General features: G+C 37.9%; 1 protein-coding gene across 2 annotated transcripts in view; it reads left to right on the top strand.

The window, feature by feature from the left end:
* Slc1a1 (solute carrier family 1 member 1) overlaps positions 1–20,588 on the top strand; it is a 72,990-nt gene that overhangs the window by 23,887 nt on the left and 28,515 nt on the right. For both annotated transcript variants that reach the window (XM_026414258.2, XM_026414259.2), the window contains exon 2: positions 13,391–13,531. In XM_026414258.2, coding sequence (XP_026270043.1) covers positions 13,391–13,531 — 141 coding nt within the window. The remainder of the gene's footprint in view (positions 1–13,390; positions 13,532–20,588) is intronic.

The following is a 20,588-nucleotide window of genomic DNA, read 5'->3' on the forward strand; positions in this document are numbered from 1 at the left end:
CCTACCATACGTAGGGACAATATTGGCAGTTATGACTCAGATGGCTGAGGTCAGGTCAAACCGATTCCTTACAGTTTATCTTATTTTTAACATGTGGTAGGAATGGAAACATTGTTTTTGCTTCAGAATTACTCTTGAAAAACAATCAAACAAAATGTCTGAGCCAGGCATGGTGCACAAGCCTATAGTCCAGCAATTTGGGAGGCTGAAGCAGGAGAATCACAAGTTCAAGTTTAGCCTGGGCGACTTAGTGAAACCTTGTCTCAATAACAAATGAAAAGGGATGGGAATATAGCATGCCTGGGTTCAATCCCCAGTACTGGAAAAAAATAAAAATAAAAAACAACTCTCTTCCTTCCAAGGAGAATATTTACAGCACATTCTTCTTGTTAAGATGGATTGGCCTGACTGGGATAGTAAATTGGATCAACTCTGCCATCATCACTGCACACCTTGTGGAAACCTCGAATTCTGCCCTGAGACACAACAGGGAAAGGGAACCACAGCTGAAATAGTAGACTGAGTAAGAGAGAAAGAGTGGGCAAAGATGGCTCTTAGGTCAGGACTTTTCCAAAGGGAGCTGATAACCCAACTTGTTTGTATGTTGCATACTCCCGGTACCATTGCTGGAGGCCTGCACCAGGATCTTTCAGCTCTGTCAAGATGGACATTGTCATTAGTGCAAGGATGCCCTTGCCCCTGCTAGGCTTCTTTACATCTTTGCTACGCCAGGCATGATATCACTAAATTTGAAACTTTGGATGAGTTCCCCATGTGATTCATATGCACATCAAAATTTGGGCATCATAGATTGATATCCTCCCTGTTCCTGCCCACTTCACATGGTTATTGAATCTGTGTCTGTCTGAGTCAGATTCATCTTTCTTTTTTCATGGCTTTCATGAATTCAGCCTAGTGTACTCTTGATGTCATCCTAGTATTGCCTGTACTTCTTCTCATTATTGGATGAAGAAAATTTCGGTCACTTAACATTTCCCTGAAATGTAAACAATTCTATAGAAATTCCCACTCTGCCCCCTGTCTTAGGCTAAATTGCATCTGTGATTGGCCCTAATTAACCATGAGCTCCTTGAGGGAAGGGGTCTTATATCATTCATTTTAATATCATTACTCCCACATGTCTTCTACCCAGATCCTTGGACATGGTAAATATTTGCAAAATTTAATTAGGTTACTGAATCACAATAAGAATTATTTTAGAAGACACCAAAAAATTTAAAATGCCTTTTCTTTTAGTCCCATTCAGATCTTGAGACTTTTATTTCAGTAATTTCAACTTGTATAGAAATGAACTAAGATCACATTGGGTGTACTTCTTGAGTCCTTCCCATGTCCTAACTTTAACTCTGAAACTTTTAAAATGTATAGAATAAAAGTAACTATTTATCTACCAAAATAAATTCAGTAAACTAAGCGAATAACTGGAAATTTAGTCTCACTGAAAATATTTTACATTAATTTCTTCTGATTCTGTTGCTTTTCAAATTTGTGACCATGATTCACCTGTCAAAGCCATACTGTTCTGAGGATTTTATGAGAAAATCTATGAAGAGTACATAGCTTATGTTCCCAAACTCTGAGTTAAACTGGTAATACAGCAGATAATCAATCCAAACATATCCTCATTCTCTTATTGGACTTTTTCTTTCCACATTGCCTTCAGGTGTCAAGGAGATCAATAAAGGAAAGGGACCAAGGGGTGGTAGGTAGAGGGAGGGAAGAATACTGGGGAGTGATATTGGTCAAAATATATTGTTACATTGTGTGCATGTATGAATATGTAACAACAAAACATCAATATGTACAACTATAGTGCACCAATAAAAATGTGGAGAAAAAGAGTGCATAGCTTATAATAGCAAACATTTATTAGAAGCTCTTACTTCGTGAACCAGAACTTTACATGCAAATGTAAAGCTTAAATTTAAATTAAATTTAAATTCCTAATGACTCTGAGGTTGTATTTTATTATGCTTCTTGTGTAGATGAAGAAACAGGTACATGCATCAGGATAAGTATTTTATCTACAATTACACAGCTAAATAAAGTATGGGCCCAGGATTTGAACACAGTCTGAACCCAGAGCCTTCCCCCTGAGTAGTTGTTAATTTCTCCCCTCAAAATATCTCATGTTATTTAACATACTTATTTCATTATGTAGATTAAAGGCCCCCTTGAATATGCATTGCTCTCATCTATATTTTTCCATTGACTAATGTCTTTTAAGAATTTAGTTGGTCTGTAAATGATTATTGGCTAATTGATTCCATGAGTTTACATGGAAGTATTTGGAAAAGCAGTAATTGTTTTAATATAGCAAGTCCTTAATATAGCAAGATCTTTTCTATATTTTATGGGGCTCTCAGTTTTAATCTTCATTGAGTCCATTACCCATCTTAAAATGGTCACATTGGAAAGGATAAGGAATAGATCATTGGTAATGGTGTAACATCACATAATGGCTAATCTGGATGGATTCTCCTACCATCTCACACACATAAAATGTAGTAGCACTTCTCTCCAAATTAATATAGAAACAATACATAAACCCAAACTCAACAGAAATAAAGGAAAATCTTCAGGTGCCAGAAATTAAAAGGGAACTCATATTAGTTAGCTTTCTGTCACTGAAAACAAAGTACCTAATTTGAGTTATAAGGAGGCAAGATTTAATTAATTCACAGTTGTGAAAGTTTCAGTCCATGATTGCTTGGCCCTGTTGCTTTGGGTCTGTGGTAAGGCTGACATCATGGTGGGAATGTGCGACAGAGGAAGGTGCTCACCTCAAGGCAGGCAGGAAGCCAAGAAAGAGGAAGGGCCTGGGGTCCCAATATGGCTTCAAGGACATGCCCCCAGTGACTTCACTTCCATACACTAGGTCCCAACCTTCTTTAAATGTTCTACCACTTCCCAACAGCACCACAGGCCTTCAATACATGGGCCTGGAAGGACATGTTCAGATTGAAACTGTAGCAGGACTGTAAACTGTAGCCCAAACTGTAAATGAGCTGTGCCAAGGTCTAGACTCAATGATAGGCCTTTATGATGGGAGACTGGAGTTTTAATATTCATATGAGAAAAAGAGATGATCTTGATCTGCATGAATAAAGGAGCCACAATCAGACCTCTGCAGAAAGCCTGAAACCTCAAAATTTGACCCTGTCCTTAGAATACAGAGCAGAAAAATTCTACTCGGTGACCTCAGGAAAACCTTGAGAAATCTTGCTATCTGCCCATGGCAAAAAGTGAAGGGAGATGGGGCACTTAGGAATAAATTAAACTTCAGACTTATGCTTTCCTAGGTGCATGATTTAAATTAATACCACCATGTAATTCTGATTTCCTAAGCTAAAAAATCTAATATGAAAACTGTCCTGGAGGCCTCAAAACTCCTGAGTCCCCAAGCCAAGTGAGTAGCTGATAAAGACACTTTCACAACTCTCAGGAAAAAGCTACCCCTCACCAAAATCCTACAATTAAAACACACACACACACACACACACACACACAATGCAGGAAAGGACATGAACAGGAGAGTATGTGTCCCCAAAATAGACATGATAAAACATTCTGTAAGAGTACATAATAAAAATGTGTCACATTCTTCAAGAAAAACAGATGGAACAGAAACTGGAAAATAGAAAAAAAATGATTTAGACATAGTATGAGGAGATAAAATGAAACTTAAAGACAACAGGATTAAAAATTTGGTAGGTGAATTAAATATCTACTAAATAAAAACAAAGCAAGGATTAGTAAACTGGAAGATAGGCTTGAGAAAACCAGTCAGCTGCATCACAGAGGGAAAAAAAGATTCCTAGGTATTTGGGTACTGAAAAGCACATTTTAAAATAATTTATAATTCAAAGAAGTCACAGTAGAAATTATAAGAAGTAATCAGCAATGAAAATACTGCATAATAATTCATGGAATACTATCACAGAATTTAGAAGGAGGATAGTATGAAATGGGTGAAAAGGCGAATGTGCTAAACAATCAATTTATAAAATTTAGAAAAAGAACAGATAAACCTAAAACATTAGAAGGAAATAAATTGCTAGATAAGGGTGGAATTTAACAACAAAAAAAACAAAATAGGCGTGTGGTATGGAACACATTTTGAAATAGACTTAGAATAAAGGAACTAGATCTCGTATTAACATACATAAAACTCAAAAAAATAATGAAAACATTCCCAAACTAAAAGGCATATTGAGAAAGGAAACATACATTTAAACAGATATCATTTAAGTAATATTCTCCAACACAAACAGCATAATACATTTTAAGAGATAGACACAGATATGTAGTATGTGTATATATATATATATATATATATATATATATATATATATATATATATATATAGAGAGAGAGAGAGAGAGAGAGAGAGAAAATAGACTCAAAATAGTGATGTCCTTGAGGAGAGAAGAGAATAGAATTGAGGGAGCTACAATGATCCTCCACCATAAGGATTTATTTAAATCAAAGAAAATCTGTGGCAAATTTGGTAACATGCTAATGATTCGTTCATTCTGGATAGTGAGTGTATGCGTGTTTAATGCTTTTTTACTTTTCCTCGAAATATTTTAGTATAGCATTTTTTCAAATAATTGACAATCTGAATTCTATGCTACATGGCATGGAATTCTAACACACTTACTGTTAAGCAACAGAGTTAATGCCAGTGCTACCGAAGGGTTTTCCTCTATGTCATCAGGTTATGGAAAAATAGCTATGGTAGGCAGAATTCTAAGATGTTCCCCAAGATTCTCACCTTTGGTACACACGCTCTATATAATCTCCTTCCCATAAATGACACTATGATGATATTTCAATTCTGTAATTATTTATATTATCTGGCAAAGATGAGATATTACCTGGATTTATCAGGTAGTTAGGATCCCTATTCAGCTGGTTTTACATTAATCAAAAAGGAGAATATTCTGGGTAGAGTTTACTTCATCCAGTGAAACCCCTTTAAAAGACTGAGCCAGACCTGAACATATAGTCCTGCTGACTAGGAACAGGTGTGGGCCATGTTGTGGGAAAGCCATGTGGTAAGGAATGGTGGAAACCTCCAAGAGCCCAGGGCAGCTCCAAGCTGATAGTTAAGAAAAAAAAAATCAAGGACCTCAGTTCTACAACCACAGGGATGTAAATCCTGAAAACAGTCCCATGAGCTTGGAAGAGAACCCCAAGCTCCAGAAAGGAATGCAGCCTGTGATGCACTGAGCAGATGACCCCCATGAAGCTTTGTGCTGTGCCCTGGCTCTTGACTCGTGGAAACTAACGATAAATTTTGTTGTTTTAAGATGCTAAGTTTGTTGTTTGTTACACAGCAATAGAAATTATTCCCATAGATGCTGAATGTACCCTGTAAACTGTGGCATACTCCACAAACAATGCTGGTTTTGTTACACCATTGATTATTCTTCCTTTATCTGAACCTCTGTGATCAACACACCAGAAGATCAAAGGTGCTGCATTTGGTAGCCTTCCATGTCTAGTCTTGGAATACAATTTTGATTGAGATCTTCAGATCAGACTCATTTTAGACGAAAGATCCACAGAAATTGTTTCTAAGTTTACATAATATAAATAAATAAAAATTAACCTACCATCCAACACTAATGTCTGCTGAAGTCTGCCAGTGGTACCCAATGGAGGATCCAGTTTTAGAATGTTTTTGTTGAATATCATTGTGGTTCACTACTCTGAAGGAGAAAGTGGTGAACCTTCTGAAAAGACACAGAAATTTGAATTTGTACTTGAGCTTCAGAAGATGAAAGAAATTAAACAATTCCTGGAGTAACCATTAACATAGCAGGAGGCTTTCTTTTTGTCATCATCAGCTAAGAATCAGTAAATATGGGCATCTCTTTACCCAACTTATCTTATGCATCTTACTCTTTGTTGATTCCCCCCCCAAGTCATAACCTCACTTTTAGCAAGGTCTCATTTAGACCTTTTAGTCTGGCTTTGGCTGTGCTGAGGTATGAAGAGAATGCATACTTTAAACATTGGGCCACAGTGTGGGGATGCCAGTGCTATTAGTGAAAGTTCCCAAAGGGAAAGACATCTCCAGGAGCAAAACACCAAGTCCTAAGGCCTGCCTGTCCTTCCCATGAGAATATACTCCCTCCGTGGACAATCATGGAGAACTGGAGTCTGGTTTTATTAAAAATGCAAGTTAGATGTTCTCATAGTTTGAGAGTCTTATGATTTAAGAAGATCGGAAGAAAGAAAACGGGCTTGTAGTCTTACACAGGAAAGCCAGAATCTGTGCCTCCTACCTTACAGTGTACCATGGCCGTGCATGCTTCTTTGGCCATGACCTGAGCTGGCTGACGTGTGGCCTCATCTGCCCTTACCTTTCTAGTTACATTTTTGCTGGTGTCACCCATACTAACCCACCCACACCACTTTCCAGTGTTCTGTACCCACATATCCACGGGTTCATTAAGCATCTTTCTCATCCAAAAGTTAATTCATCACCTTTCTCCAGAATTACCCAAATTCCCCACTGGGATAGGTACCAATGTCCACCCTGTTAACCAAGCTAGAAAACTGGCAAGAATCCCAGGGCCTCCCTTTCTTCCTCAGCTGTACCACCCTCTACCCACAAATTCATCACCAAGTACTTGCACTTCTACCTCCTAAGTCTTCCCAGTTCTCCACTCTCTTAAGACCTCTCGCCAGGATCATAGCAGTGACTTCCTAACTGTTCTCCCTGCTTCTAGCGTTCACACAGCTCTCTTAATTCAGAACTCCTTTAGATGAATGGGTAAATCTGTCAATGGCTTCCTACTGCCTTCAGGATCAATTTCAATTTCTTAGCATAGTGTGTGGGATCCGTCTCAATCTGCCCTTCAGCAGCTGCCGGTCCTCCTTCTGATCTCTGCCCATACTGAATGGCTTGAAGCCGTTCACATGCACTAGGATTTCTAAACTCCATGCCTTTGCAATAGTGTTCTGTTTTTCTGAAATGTCTTTTTTTTTTTTTTTGGTCTTATTATTACTCCTCCTTTCCCTGATAAACAGAGTTTATCTTCATCCTAACTCTTTTTTTTCCGTTGAATCCAGGGCTGCTTAACCATGGAGCCCCAACCTCAGCCCTTTGTGTTTTTTATTTTAAGACGGGGTCTTGCTAAATTGCTTAGGGCCTCACAAAGTTGTTTGAGGCTATGTGATCCTCCTACCTCAGCCTCTCCAGCCACTAGGATTACAGGTGTGTGCCACCACACCAGGCTCCCATTGTTTTAAAACAGTTTGTCTGTGTGCCTTTCAAAGACGATTGCTTGAGGACAGGGCTGGACATTGAGTTGTCCTTGTAGTCATGCAGTGTGTTATGGTGCCTATTTGTATAGGTGCTCAGTAAATATTTGATGTGTGCATATTAGTGAGTGGATGTTTTAGTCAGCTTTTCATCACTGTGACCAACAAGAACAACATAGAGGAGGAAAAGTTTCTTTGGGGTTTACAGTTTCAGAGGTTCAGTCTATAGACAGCCAACTCAATAGCTCTGAGCCCAAGGTGAGGCAGAGCATCAGGTGGAAAGGCATAGTGGAGAAAAACAGTCAGGACATGGCAACAAAGAAGCAGAGAATGAGCGCCATACGCCAGGGACAAAATATAAACCTCAAACGCACGCCCCCAGTGACCTACTTCTGCTAGCTATATCCTACCTGCCTGCAGTTACCCAGTTCTTCCATATCAATGGGATTAATCCTCATCAGTGATGAGTTAAGGTTCTCATAACCCAGCCATTTTACCTCTGAACATTCATGCATTGTCTCACACTTCATATCTAGATCATAACAGTGGAATAAAAACCTATGTATGAGGGAACAGATAAAATGCAGATGAGTATAATAAATGGGAGTCTCTAGCATCAGCTCTCGTTTTTTAAATGTATATTGGTTATTATTATATCACCATAGTCATTTTACTTATGGTCTGTGGAGCCAGTCCCTTTTAAAATTCTCAGTCATTTGTAAAAGGAATGCTTTGAGTGCTACCAGATGATAAAATTGAGTTGGACAATAAAACAAATATTAGGCATGTGTTTTATTTATTTATATCAAGTAGGCTGAAAGAGTAACTTGAGTGTTTAATGTCTTCCTAAAAATACACAATAAATAATGAAAAGTGAATGACCTGATGCCTTCCCTTATTTTCTCTAACTTTTATTTGGAGTGACAGAAGGTTGGGGGGGGGAGGAAGGAATAAGGAGGAGCATGCAAAGAAGAGGGTCCAATTCTCCCCTCCCTCTCCAATTGCATATCACAGATTCTGATATCTGACATATTGGATGGTGGAATGTTGTGGATAATCAGAAATCTGGATCATTGCATTGTCAAAACCCTCCATTATGGCCCATTGGTTTTTTGAAGCATTGGAAACATAACTAAGGACACTTGGAACAGTAATAGTGCAGAAAAAAAGTGTAACCTTTGATTCCAGAAGTTACTTCAAGGTCAGCTGTGCTGGGAGAAGCAGTCACTCTTTAAGGCATGGTGATGCTGGTTTAGCTCAGTAATGTGCCCAACAGAAACTGTTTTTTCTGTGGTCCCAAACCATTATCCCAGAGAAACCCATGAGATCCTCACCAAGATCAACTTTATTCTTGAGTCAGACTGAATTAATTGTAGGTGGTAGACACCAGGAGAGATGACTCAATGGAAGCAGTCACGGCTATTGACAAAACAGTGCAAACCACATTTCCTGTTGATAGTGGACAGAGTTATCCATGAAGGAAAACATTTATTATTGCAATAACAACAAGATTGAACTCTTTTTTAACTCATGCTTTTCAGATCCTCTAGCACTCAATGTAGTGCTTGGTATGTAATTGGCATTAATAAATGTTAATTTGTTATTGCTTTTTCTTGAATTCAGATACTGCAAAGAATGTGTTCAGTGTGCCTTCTTCCCTGAAGTCTGAACATGTATGATAATATTAAGGCTTTGCATCACATTTGGTGCTTGTCTTCTTTGGTTGTTAGGAAAAGTCAGCAACATTCAGGAAATTTTTCTAGGATTGAATGTCTAACAGTTGGTTGATGGTCAATGAGCAAGTCTATACAAACTTGTAATATTCAACACTTACCAACAGTAAAAATGTTCAATATGGGGAAATGTTCATGATATCAAGTTAAGTGAAAAATGCTTTATAACCCCCCTTTACATTCTGCACCGTGTGTGACTCTAGAAAACATGCTAAGTGAAAGAACTGAGACAACCAACCACATATTGTATGAATCCATTTCTGTGAACTGCCAGAGCAGGAATCTGTGGAGACAGAGAGTAAATTAGTGGTTTCTAGGGGCCTCAGGAGAGAGAAGGTGATGAGCAGCGACTCCTGACAGGTTTGGGTTTGTTTCTTTTTGGGGTGATAGAAGTGTTCTAGAATTAAACATTGGCAATGGTTCTACAACATTGTGAATATACATAAAACCACTGAATTGTACACTTTAAATGGCAAATTTTGTGTTATATGAATTTTATCTCAATAAAAAAATACCAAAAACTCCATGATGATATAGCCATTAAAAATGACAAGAGATAATATGATAATTCATTTGAGGTGTTTAATATAGCTCCTGACAAGAACACAAATGTGCTCATTTGTGTTCACCATTATATTATGGTTAACTGTAATAGAATATGTAAAATAAAAACAATTTCACTTTGCAGGTATTCAAGTGAGTTGGTAGTTTGGGGTGAATTTTTTTATACTTTTTAAAAATTTCTAGTAGAGCTATTCTAATATTGCTTGTATAGTAAATACTTTTTTAAAAATTTGAAAAAAAATAAGAGTTTTACAAACCCAAGCATCTGGTTTTTGAGATATACTTCTAAGAAAGGCTTGTATTGGTGGAGCTACTCAGATCTTTGGAGAGCAAGAAAAGGATGAAAAAAAGGTCCAGATATATTGTAGTGTAAGGGCAGGATAGAGAAACCATCCTTCCATTTATCCAGCGTATACACGTTGTCATTATAGGAAGTGTCTTTTTATGCTTTTTTTTTCTCACCATTAATGTTCATCTCAGAGTAGCTCCAGGAGGGCAAAAGGGCACATGGTTAATTGCTTACTATAGAGCCTAGTGTGTGGCATGGCCTGATAACTATTTCAATGAAAATTTAAAATATTTACCTTTGTCAATAATTCTTATTTAATCAATCCAAAATTAATTTGTGTAATGGGAAACTAGTGGGGAAAAAACACACACAAAAGATTCTAATCTCTGTCCTTCACGTCCGCTCAAACAGTAACAATGCTGCTTTCATAAATCTAAGTCAAATGCAATTCAGCTACTATCCCCAGGTTAAAAAAGTGTGAGCTCCTGAGAACAAGGACTGGTGAGGACCTGGAGAAAACAGAGAGGAAGACAGGCTGATGTACTGATATATGTTTTTTTTTCTCCTTGTGATTTCCAGTATTGCTTCCTAAATAATAATTTTTTTTTATAAACTTAGAAAGCAAATCACCCCAGAACCCTGGGGACAAGTCTGTGGGACTTGCAGTTGTTTTCTCACACAATAGAGACATAAATAGATGACATTCTGGGTATCTTCTCTTTTAAACTTGGGTCTTTGAACTTAAGAATCCCTAGTTGATTGTTTTCTTCTTGTGTTTCTTTCTCCTCTGTGTTACTAACATATTTATATTTAGCATAAAACCTGGAGAAAGTGTGGACAGCTTTCTTGGAACTGAGATCCTGTGACCCCTATTTTAAAGTGCGGGCCCAGAGGTGCACATAGCCTCTTGGGCATCAGAGGGATCTCTGAAGGTCGCTAACTTAACTCTTTCCCCACCACTTAACAAGAGGAGTTAAAATTCATGGCCCTGCTTACATGCCTCACAATTGGTGCAACCCAAATCCCAGCCTGCTCATCTAACACCAGTGTTCTTTCCACACTATCTCTCCACCTGCTTGGGATCATCTTGCCTGTGTAGGGAAGAGAAGCTCAAAAACGGTGTCCTTGAGTCCCTTGCTAGGGGTACAGTGTTCTAAGCTACTACCTTACTACTAGGGAATTCCTCGCTGGCCTTGCCAAAGGCCTCTATAGTACTCTACCATTCAAGGAGACTATTGACCTTTACCTCTCTCAGGTGGGCATAGCCCTCTCAGGGAGGCCTAACCTGCACACCCTTTGGAGAGGAGTTATTCCCAGCAAGCTTTAGCTTTTGAACCTTCTCCATGCACCTTAATCCAGCCCAAGGTTCCAACTCTGTAATGGGTAGGGAGGGGATGTGTCCTGTGAGATCCTGACCTGGTCTAGGGACCCAAAGATCTTCCAGGGATTATCTTCACCTTAACCTGAATCTGATATTTCCAAATTTGATTGGTTCCAGCTGAGGGCATTCACCAAACACCTCAGGTACTTGAGTATCTCGGGGCAACATCTATAAACCTCCTTAACTTGACTGGCATTTCTAATCCTTTTCAGTATAATAGAGAAAGTTGGAGCACAATTTATAACAGTGACCTTCAAGAACAAGCTTAATAGAAAGTTTTAATTGTCATATACAATAACGAATTTCACCTTGCAGTTTACCCTTGATTGTTTTTAAACTACTCCAAGTTACAACTCTTTTGTTTCTCCCGTAAAAACCCATATTTCACTGGAGTCTGAAAAAAATAGTAAGTACTTTTCTTTCTAAGCACACTGCATTCATTTGGATGGAGATGGGTAGAGGCAGTTCATCCTTGGGAATACAAACCCTGAGGTTGGGCATAACATAGGGCTTTTGTGGCTGTTTTTTTTTTTTTTAAACACAAACACATCTTTATTTTTACATATTGAAGTTTCTTTGACATTCAAGCCAAAAATTTATTTGAAGCAATATAAATAGCATGAGAGAGATTTTTTTTTTGAAAAAACAATCTTGAGCATTATGGATTGTCTTTATGGCATAAGTATATGCATATAGAACAATTGAACCCAGACAATTAATAAAGCAGGAAAGAAGTATATAATGCATTTTTAGTTTACTTAAAACATTTTGAATCAACCACTCATGAGTTTCTAACAGTAGGTTTTAATATATGAACTAAATTAGAGGGGTAATAGATTTGTTCTTTGTCTTAGCTACAATTTGGGAAACATTTATGACCAGAAATGCATTCTGTCTTATATGCACAAATAAAGAGATCAAGGAAAAGATAGAATATGTAGGAAAACAAAATTAAGGATACATTTAAAACACAAAATGCACCAAGTGAGAGGTTCATGTATTTGGTCTGAACCTCACTGGTGGGTAAAGGAGGAATACCTGAAATTAAATGGAAATTCTAATATTGATTATAATTCATATTTCTTTTCATTGTCCTACAGTCAAATTTTCACTAGATGATAATTTGAGTTTATGAATTTGCATATCCAGTTATATCCTCTTTGACTTTTCCTGCCATTTAATCATTTTATTTTCAGTTAGCATCACTCATCAGAGGTTAGTGAAAGAAAAAAGATATGAGTCATCCCAATTCATTTATTTTGTGGTTTAAAAAAAAGTGTATATGTGTATATTGTGGGGAGAGGTACAAGGATTTAGAACAGTTTGAAATATGATGAAGAGGATATTGAAATTTTGTGAGTTTAGTTATCAAAGTTGTCATTAAATTGTTTCCTGCACACTTCAAATAAGCATCTTGTTAAGGCAGAATTTCAGGGAATATATAACATTTCTTAAAAGTGAATATACCCCTGTAGTCAATTTTATGTATAAGAACTCAAGATCACAAACTTCATAAAATGGCTCTCGATCGGATAAACTGGAGCATGCCATTACTTAGAAATAACTGGACAGAATGCAAACCAATGAAAACATAGTTGTCAGTAATATAATAAATGTCAAATCAATATAATATTAATTTGCTATTGAAATTACAAAAGTTGCATTAACAAAAAGCATCACAAAAATTCATCATTAAAAGTGCCTATAACAAAACTATGAGAAAATACAAGTGGATATGCAAGCTATGAAATATGTAAAATGTCTCTGCTGTTAAATAGAATAAGGTGGTTTGTAAAAATAAAAGTTATACTGGTTTTTCTAAGATGGTGGATCACTTTCTTTTCTACAATATTCTTTGATATTTTGTGATTATTATATATAGAATTGATGGGAAAGAAATGCAAACCAAAGCTTTTATGTGAGAATTTTTTTTACAGATTAATCGACTAATGTTTACCTTCAACTTATTTCCTTTTAAAATACATTTTTTTAAAGTCTAAATTTTACAGATTCATGAGTGATGTCTTCTTGCCATTAAAGTTTTCAGTTTGGGGGATAGTTTCCCATTAAAATGTAGATGGGAGAACTCAGCAATGTTCCTCTTTTTTTCCTTTTTTTTCTTAGGCATTGCCATAGGAGTCTTAGTTCGAGAATACAGCAAGCTCTCGAATCTGGAGAAATTCTACTTTGCTTTTCCTGGAGAAATTCTAATGAGGATGCTAAAACTCATCATTTTGCCATTAATTATATCCAGCATGATTACAGGTACCTTGATGTTCTCTATGATTCTTAAAGGAGTCCAGCAGAATCTATGTTGTTCTTTTCTAATTATGGAAAATTGGAATGCAGTAGAGGCATCACACAAATCACCCACTCATATACACTCCTCACTTGGAAAGTATATATTTGCTTAGGTGAAAACATTTCCTTGGTGTCAGAGTGGTATGGTTTTGTCGTGGTGCTATTCCTCTAGCACTGTCTCAAATCTTCATTTGTTCAACAAATGATGTCTTTTGAGGGGGATGCTGTTTCAAATATATTGTAGATAAAACTCCATCTGGGGCACAGAAGTGGGGAAAAGGCATATTTGGTCCCTGAAATGTCAGCTAGTGTCCTCAGGGAAAATGTGGTTGTCAATTTTGATCATGTTTTCAGTAATTCACTCATTTGTTTCCCAGCTGCAGCTGAGCTCTCTCAGCAGCTGCCTTTAGGATCCCTCTGTTCCCTACTCCTCGCCTACTTCTGCTCCTCCACAGGACTCAGAATTTGCTACATACCTGTCCTGCAAATTTGCCAGGGGGCCAGCAGCCAAGTACTGTGGAAAAGACCTAAGTATGGGTTTGTACCATATTTTACAAGGCCAGCATTTTTAAACTTGTGACACAGTTGGATCTGAAAATGACTTTTCTCTTATTGGTCATTATATTGTAGGATTTCTTCAAAGAGAAGGAATTCCAAACCATAATTGAATACATAAATAAAGATTATTAAATGGTCTCTTTAGGTTTCTAATAAGCTAAGAACACCAAGGCCATTTACGAACAAAGAGAAGGGATCCTATAATATAATTCTACAATATATCTCCTTATCTGGATAGAGACTAACCTGATTGACAAAAATGCCATTTATCTGGAAATGGTATGCTGCCGTATGCATTCCATCACTGCTATTTCAAATATATTGTAGATAAAATTCCATCTAGAGCACAGAAGTGGGGAAAAGGCATATTTGGTCCCTGAAATGTCAGCTATGCAGTATGCATTCCATCACTGCTTGTACTTATCTCAATTCTGGCAATTGAGAAAATGTGGCATGACATTAGTCACTTCTGTTGTCAGCTTCAAAATCAAGGTTTATGTAACCATGTAATTAGGAGACTTGTACGTCCTCTTCTAGAACACTTTTCTCCACTGCCACTGAAAAGATCTGATCTTGTCCAAAACATTGGCCAGGAGGAAGGGAGGAATCTGCTGCATTCAGTAACTGCATTGAGTGAAAAGCTGCCACATTTGACCAATGAACTTCACAAGAGCGAAACTCCAGTCAGACTTGAGTCCCTTGGGAGCTTTGTTCATAAATGGTCTTGGTGTTCTCAGCTTATGAGAAACCTAAAGAGAACATTTAATTATCTTTATTTATGTATTTAATTATGTTTTGAAATGCCTGAGTTCTTTCAAGCCTCACAGCCTCAGGAACAAATCAGCATATTAGTTGTTTCTCCCACATGATTTTTATTTTCATATTATTGGAAGCATTTAAATTTGGAAGAATTTTGTATAAATATACAGATTTCTGGATTTTTTGGAAAAAAATTAAGATCTAGATACACCATTCATACACACCAACAGCCATCAAGAGCCAAGAGACAGTGGTTCCATTTAATTGGAGGAAATACATTTGAGGATGCCACAGTCCCCACCATTCCATATTCCTAACACCCTGTCCACTTCTCTCTTTTATATTTGCTGACTGGTTCCTGTAGGCACTGCAGTTATAACACCTTAGAAATTTTCCCCATATCAAAGATTCTAAATCTTTTTTTTCTTTTTGTACTCTTTCAAGAGCAAAATGAGAATCTTGGATTCTCTCCTAAGGAAAATATTCACAATTGTACACATATAAGATATTTTGCATACTTTTACATATTTTGCACAAGATTCAAAAGCTGCCTGATGAGTGACATCATTTAATTCTTGTTTCTATTGGGAAAGTAAAGAAAGTTAATCCAAATTAAGCAGCAAACTCAAACTCATGTAGTAATCCAGGTTCTAGAAGAAAAGGTAAAAATACATGTATGAATATACTAGATCTATAATGTTGGCTATTTGAAAATATGGGCTGTTGGGAATCACTTAGTGATATGTATTTCAGGCTGGCTGTTTTGTGTATAGCTCAGCTTTGTAAATAATCTAGGGAAATAAATTATAATTCTCAGTATTTTAGTAACATAGCTCAGCTATTTTTCAAAGCCATAGCACAGATTCTGGTAGGTTCTATACCTTTCCTTTACCAAATCCCCAGTAGCTAGTCAGGAGCTAAAGAGAAAGAAAAACCACTACTCATTCTTTTGAGTAGTGACAATGAAATGGTCAGAGATTCCAGGGACATGAGCAAAAGCAGAATTGGGAAAATGGTGCCACTTTCATGTTTAAAATTGTCAGATTAAAGGGAAAAAGTGGCAGTACTAGTATTGACAATGATGTGGGAAAATTCATACACTTTCATTTCCCATCAATATTGGAACAAACTTTCCGGAAAGGTGGTTTAGAACATGTTCTGATCTTTCCACCTGGTAATTCTACTTCATAGGATTTATCATAAAGAAATATACAGAGAGATATTCACAGATTTAGGTACAAGTATATTCATGGTAGCATTTTAAAAAATAATGGCAATAAATTATAAGCAATCTAAATATGTGGTATACCCATAAGTTAGGATACTGTGCAACAATTAAAAACCTTCTTGGATACATATTTAGTGATAAGTGGAAATTCTCCTAATATGCACCCAGTGGAAAGATAAAACAAATTACACAACATGATGTTGTACAAAAGCCAGGCTTTTGTAAAATATGTATACATTTTTAAAAGTTGGGTTAAAACCGATAGGTTAACAACGGTTCAATCTGGATAGTAAGAAAACATGATTCATTGAACTTTCATTACATTTTCAAGGTGAACATGTGTTATTCTGTTTGTCTTGTTTTGTGTTTTCCCCTTTCTTTTGTTTAATGGCGGAAAGTGGGATGAATTCTACTCTGCGCTCCTCAGACTTTGCCTCTGGTAATTCCCCTACTCCTCTTCTCTGAGTTCTGCTCCCTGTCCCTGCCAGCTCAGTGCCCCTTTTAGCCTGGTGTGCAGGTCATTCATCCCAGCCCTGCAGCATCATTCCATTTTCCCACCCAGATGATGGCATGGAGAATTCACAGGAAGGGCAGTTTTCACATTGCAAAAGCCTTGGAAAACCCAGCAGGTCACTAGCCTAATTGGTACATTTATTAAGCCAAAGGAGGATGTTGTGGAAGCTATGCAGATTGAATGCATCCCTCAGGAATACCTGAATTAGAGGAATAAATACCGCTAACACCGAGACCCAAGACTAATAATCTGTGCTCCTGAATATTCCTTGCCAAATTAACAGGTAAAAAAAAAAAAAAAAGGCCATGAAAGCCTCTGGTGACATAAAAATACTTATTACTTTATAGCTGTTTTTTTTAATAGGATGATAGTTTTTTAAAATAGGATGATAGTTTTTAAATAGGATAATTTATAAGAAGATGATGTTAAAGAAACTATCTTAATCAGGTAAATTTGAATATAGGCTTGATATTAGGTGATATCAAAGATTTCTGATCATTTTGTTAGAGATGATAATGGCATAGAGTTAATTAAGGAAAATGTTCTTTTTTTAAAAATGCATGTGGAATTATGTGGGGATGAAATAACGTAATGCCTCATATTTACTTTAAAATAGAAGAATGTAAAAGAGAAGGCACACTTAATATAATCTAAAGGCATTTTCAGAGACAGACAGATAGTGGGGGCACTAACAGAATCTTCTCCATGACTTACATTCTAAAAAAACCACCTTTCTGCCATGGTGAGGATGATCTGTGCTTGGGCCCTTTTAACATTTAGGTTTCTAAGCTGTATTTATGTCAAACCACCAGCAAAACAAAAAGAGGAGATGGCTTGTAGATATGCCTGAGTACTGTGACTCTGGAAAAATACTGGCCCAGGTCTTAGTAACCATTGAGTTTCAATTCAAGTCATAGTACCTTAATTATTCCATTTGGTGGGGCAGGGGAGGGGTGGGTACTGGGGATTGAACTCGGGGACACTCAACCACTGAGCCACATCCCCAGCCCTATTTTGTATTTTATTTAGAAACAGAGTCTCACTGAGTTACTTAGTGTCTTTTGCTGAGGCTGGCTTTGAACTCAGGATCCTCTTGCCTGGGCTCCCTGAGCTGCAGAGATTAAAGGTATGTGCCACTGTGCCAGTGCCCAGCATAGTACCCCAGTTCTGATGACCAGAGCCTCTTGTGACCAGCACAGGAACAGAAGAGCCCCTCCAGTCCCACTCCAAGATTCCCCTGCATATGCCCCTGCTCTTAGCCATACTCTTCCATTCATACTGCCTGGGCCGGAAGTGCTCCAGGGCACTACGGCGCCCCCTGGTGTCTGCTGTGATTGTCACACCTCTCTGTTCATTCTTAAAAAGGAGCAACTGCTTAATTCTCCATGGTGTGGGTAAGGGCAGACTGTTACATAGACCAGAGAATTACTAAAGGTTTGGGGGTGACCAAAAGCAGATGAAATACAAATGGAGACATCCAGCTGCTCCCTGAAAGGGATCTTCCAAGGGTCCTAGAGTTCCTTAACAGGGATACCCCACTGTTTAGTTGCCAACCTGCCTCCAGGAAGCTGGTGCAGTTTATGTCTCCAGCCAAGCACTGCTGCACCCCAGGCCCCAGCACCTGACACCAGGTTCTAAGAAGGAAGAGCTTCACTACCACATAGGCCTTCCTGTCCTGACCCAAATGCAATTATTTCCTCTAAAGCTTGCCATTGTGGAATACCTACTCCAGAGAAAACCTTGCAGGCCCAAGGGGTAGGTCTTACCTTATGGGCTCCATCAGGGAACATAGATAGAATTGGCACACTAGTTGTACCTTTTGGATTATTGCCTTCCCATCCAGCCCATAGAACTTGGAGTCTGACCAGGTCAGGATGAGCCAAGTCCATGCTGGTTCCTGTGGGCATTTCCTCCTGCAGAGAAGAGAAGCTCATTCCTAACCATTCCTGTGACATCTCAGTCGGGATTTCCTGCAAATGCCTACTCAGACTCAAGAAGCAGCTCAGTGTATTCCAAGTTCATACCAAGCCAAGAAAACTCTCTCCTTTCCCCACACTCCCCTCTCAGGCCACTTTTTGTGGACGGATTCTACTTCCTGGGCAAATCACATTTAGATATCAGAAGAAACCATTTACCTTCCATGTATCAAGGACTTTACAGTACCCAAAAGAATATTAGTTGGGTGATTGAATTTACATTTGTAGGGAACTTCTTCAAAGATAAAGTTAAGGACTGGGATTGTTGCTCAGTGGTGGAGTGCTTTTAGCACCACATAAAAATAAATAAATTTTTAAAATAAAAGTATTGTGTCCATCTACAACTAACAACAACAACAATAAAAGATAAAGTTAAGGCCCAACCCTCAGAAGATTAAAAAAATAAAAATTCTCCAGGCTTTTAAATGCTAGTTACTTCAGCTTCTACATCAGGATCTCAAAGTTTTTAGGTGTTCACCTTAACCTTAAGGGCAAAAGTTTTCCACTACTTTCTAGCCAAAGGAAAAAAATGTTTAAAGCTTTATAAAAGCTTAGACCTAAAGAGTATTTATTCAGTAACAGATGTAGAATACATATGTGAGTGGTTACCTTTCAAACAGAGGTCACTAAAGTTTCTCCATAAGGAGCCAAACAGTAAATGTTTTAGGCTTTTGAGGCCATTCATTTTCTGTCCAGTTTCCTAACTCTGGTTACCATGGGAAAACAGCCACTGACAATATGTAGATGATGTTGATTGGCTGGGTGCCAGTAAAACATTTATTTACCAAAACATGAGGCCCCTGATGCAGATGAAAGATAAGACTGGATCCTGATTCTCTAAAAACAATCTAATTGAGATTAAATCCATGTGGCAAAATAAACCACAACACTGAACATGAGTATAAATGCCCTGGAGAGATACAAAGAAATAAAGAGGATGGAGAAGAATAAAATGAAATGGGCCAGAGATTCTGAAGACCCTTATTTTAAAATTCAGGCTTTGCAAGAGATGACACACTTGGATTGTTTGGGCAGGGAAAGGCATTGGTTGAGGCTGTGTATTCATTTACTCAAAGGCAGCTGTGTACCTGGAAATGATCCCACATCCGCCAGTGGAAAGAACCATGCCATGTGCCTCCCTGAGACAGGGTTCAGTTTTATTCAAAAAAACATTTATTAATACTAACTGTATGCAAACTAACAGAGAACCACCTATCAACCATCTGGTCATGGACCACAGTCTTCCAATAGCCAGGTACAGGAATCTTCTTGTTGGCAAGAAGACACCAGAGTTGCACATATCACGTGGCTATACAACTTGCTGTTAATTATAAGCCACTGCTTGTAAACATAGGTATCCAGGAGCCGTAATGCCAACTTCAGCTGTGGAAGTTGCACTCTTTCTTGAAACTGTGATTGTCTGTTATATAGTTCAGTTTTTATGAAAATTATCACTTCAAGGTTCTTTATAAAACTCCACCCTGGGGAAGGTTGTGGCCTAATACTGCAACACCTGGAAGCAGTTGTCTCTTCCTGCCTTGTAAGTGCCCCCTGGCCCTATCCCCAGCCTTATTTGGGAACCAGGAAAATAAGGTAAGTTAAGCAGTTTTTTTCACATGAGTTAAACCTTTCCCTAAGATCATCAAGATTTGTGTTGAATAAGAACACACTTATTAAATCCAAGGGACTTATATTAATTTGATTTCTGTAATGCTTCCCCCCCCCCCCGCACCAAAGACAATAGGAACATAAAGTGTAAAAGAAGTAAAGTTTCCTTAATGGATGTGCCATTTGCCCAGTAATAACATGAAAAGTGGCAGGGGATAAACATGCCCTGCTTCAGTCTCTCCCTGAGACTGTGAAGCCCAAGAGTCAACCATGAATGAGCTTTCTTATGCCTAAACTGCTACTTGACTAGGTTGCAGCCCTGTTTTTACTATAAGATAACCCAGTTGTGTTTCTTTAAAAAGGAGAGAGAAACCCAGC

The sequence above is a fragment of the Urocitellus parryii genome, chromosome 4 (genome assembly GCF_045843805.1).
Source record: "Urocitellus parryii isolate mUroPar1 chromosome 4, mUroPar1.hap1, whole genome shotgun sequence".
NCBI lineage: Eukaryota > Metazoa > Chordata > Mammalia > Rodentia > Sciuridae > Urocitellus > Urocitellus parryii.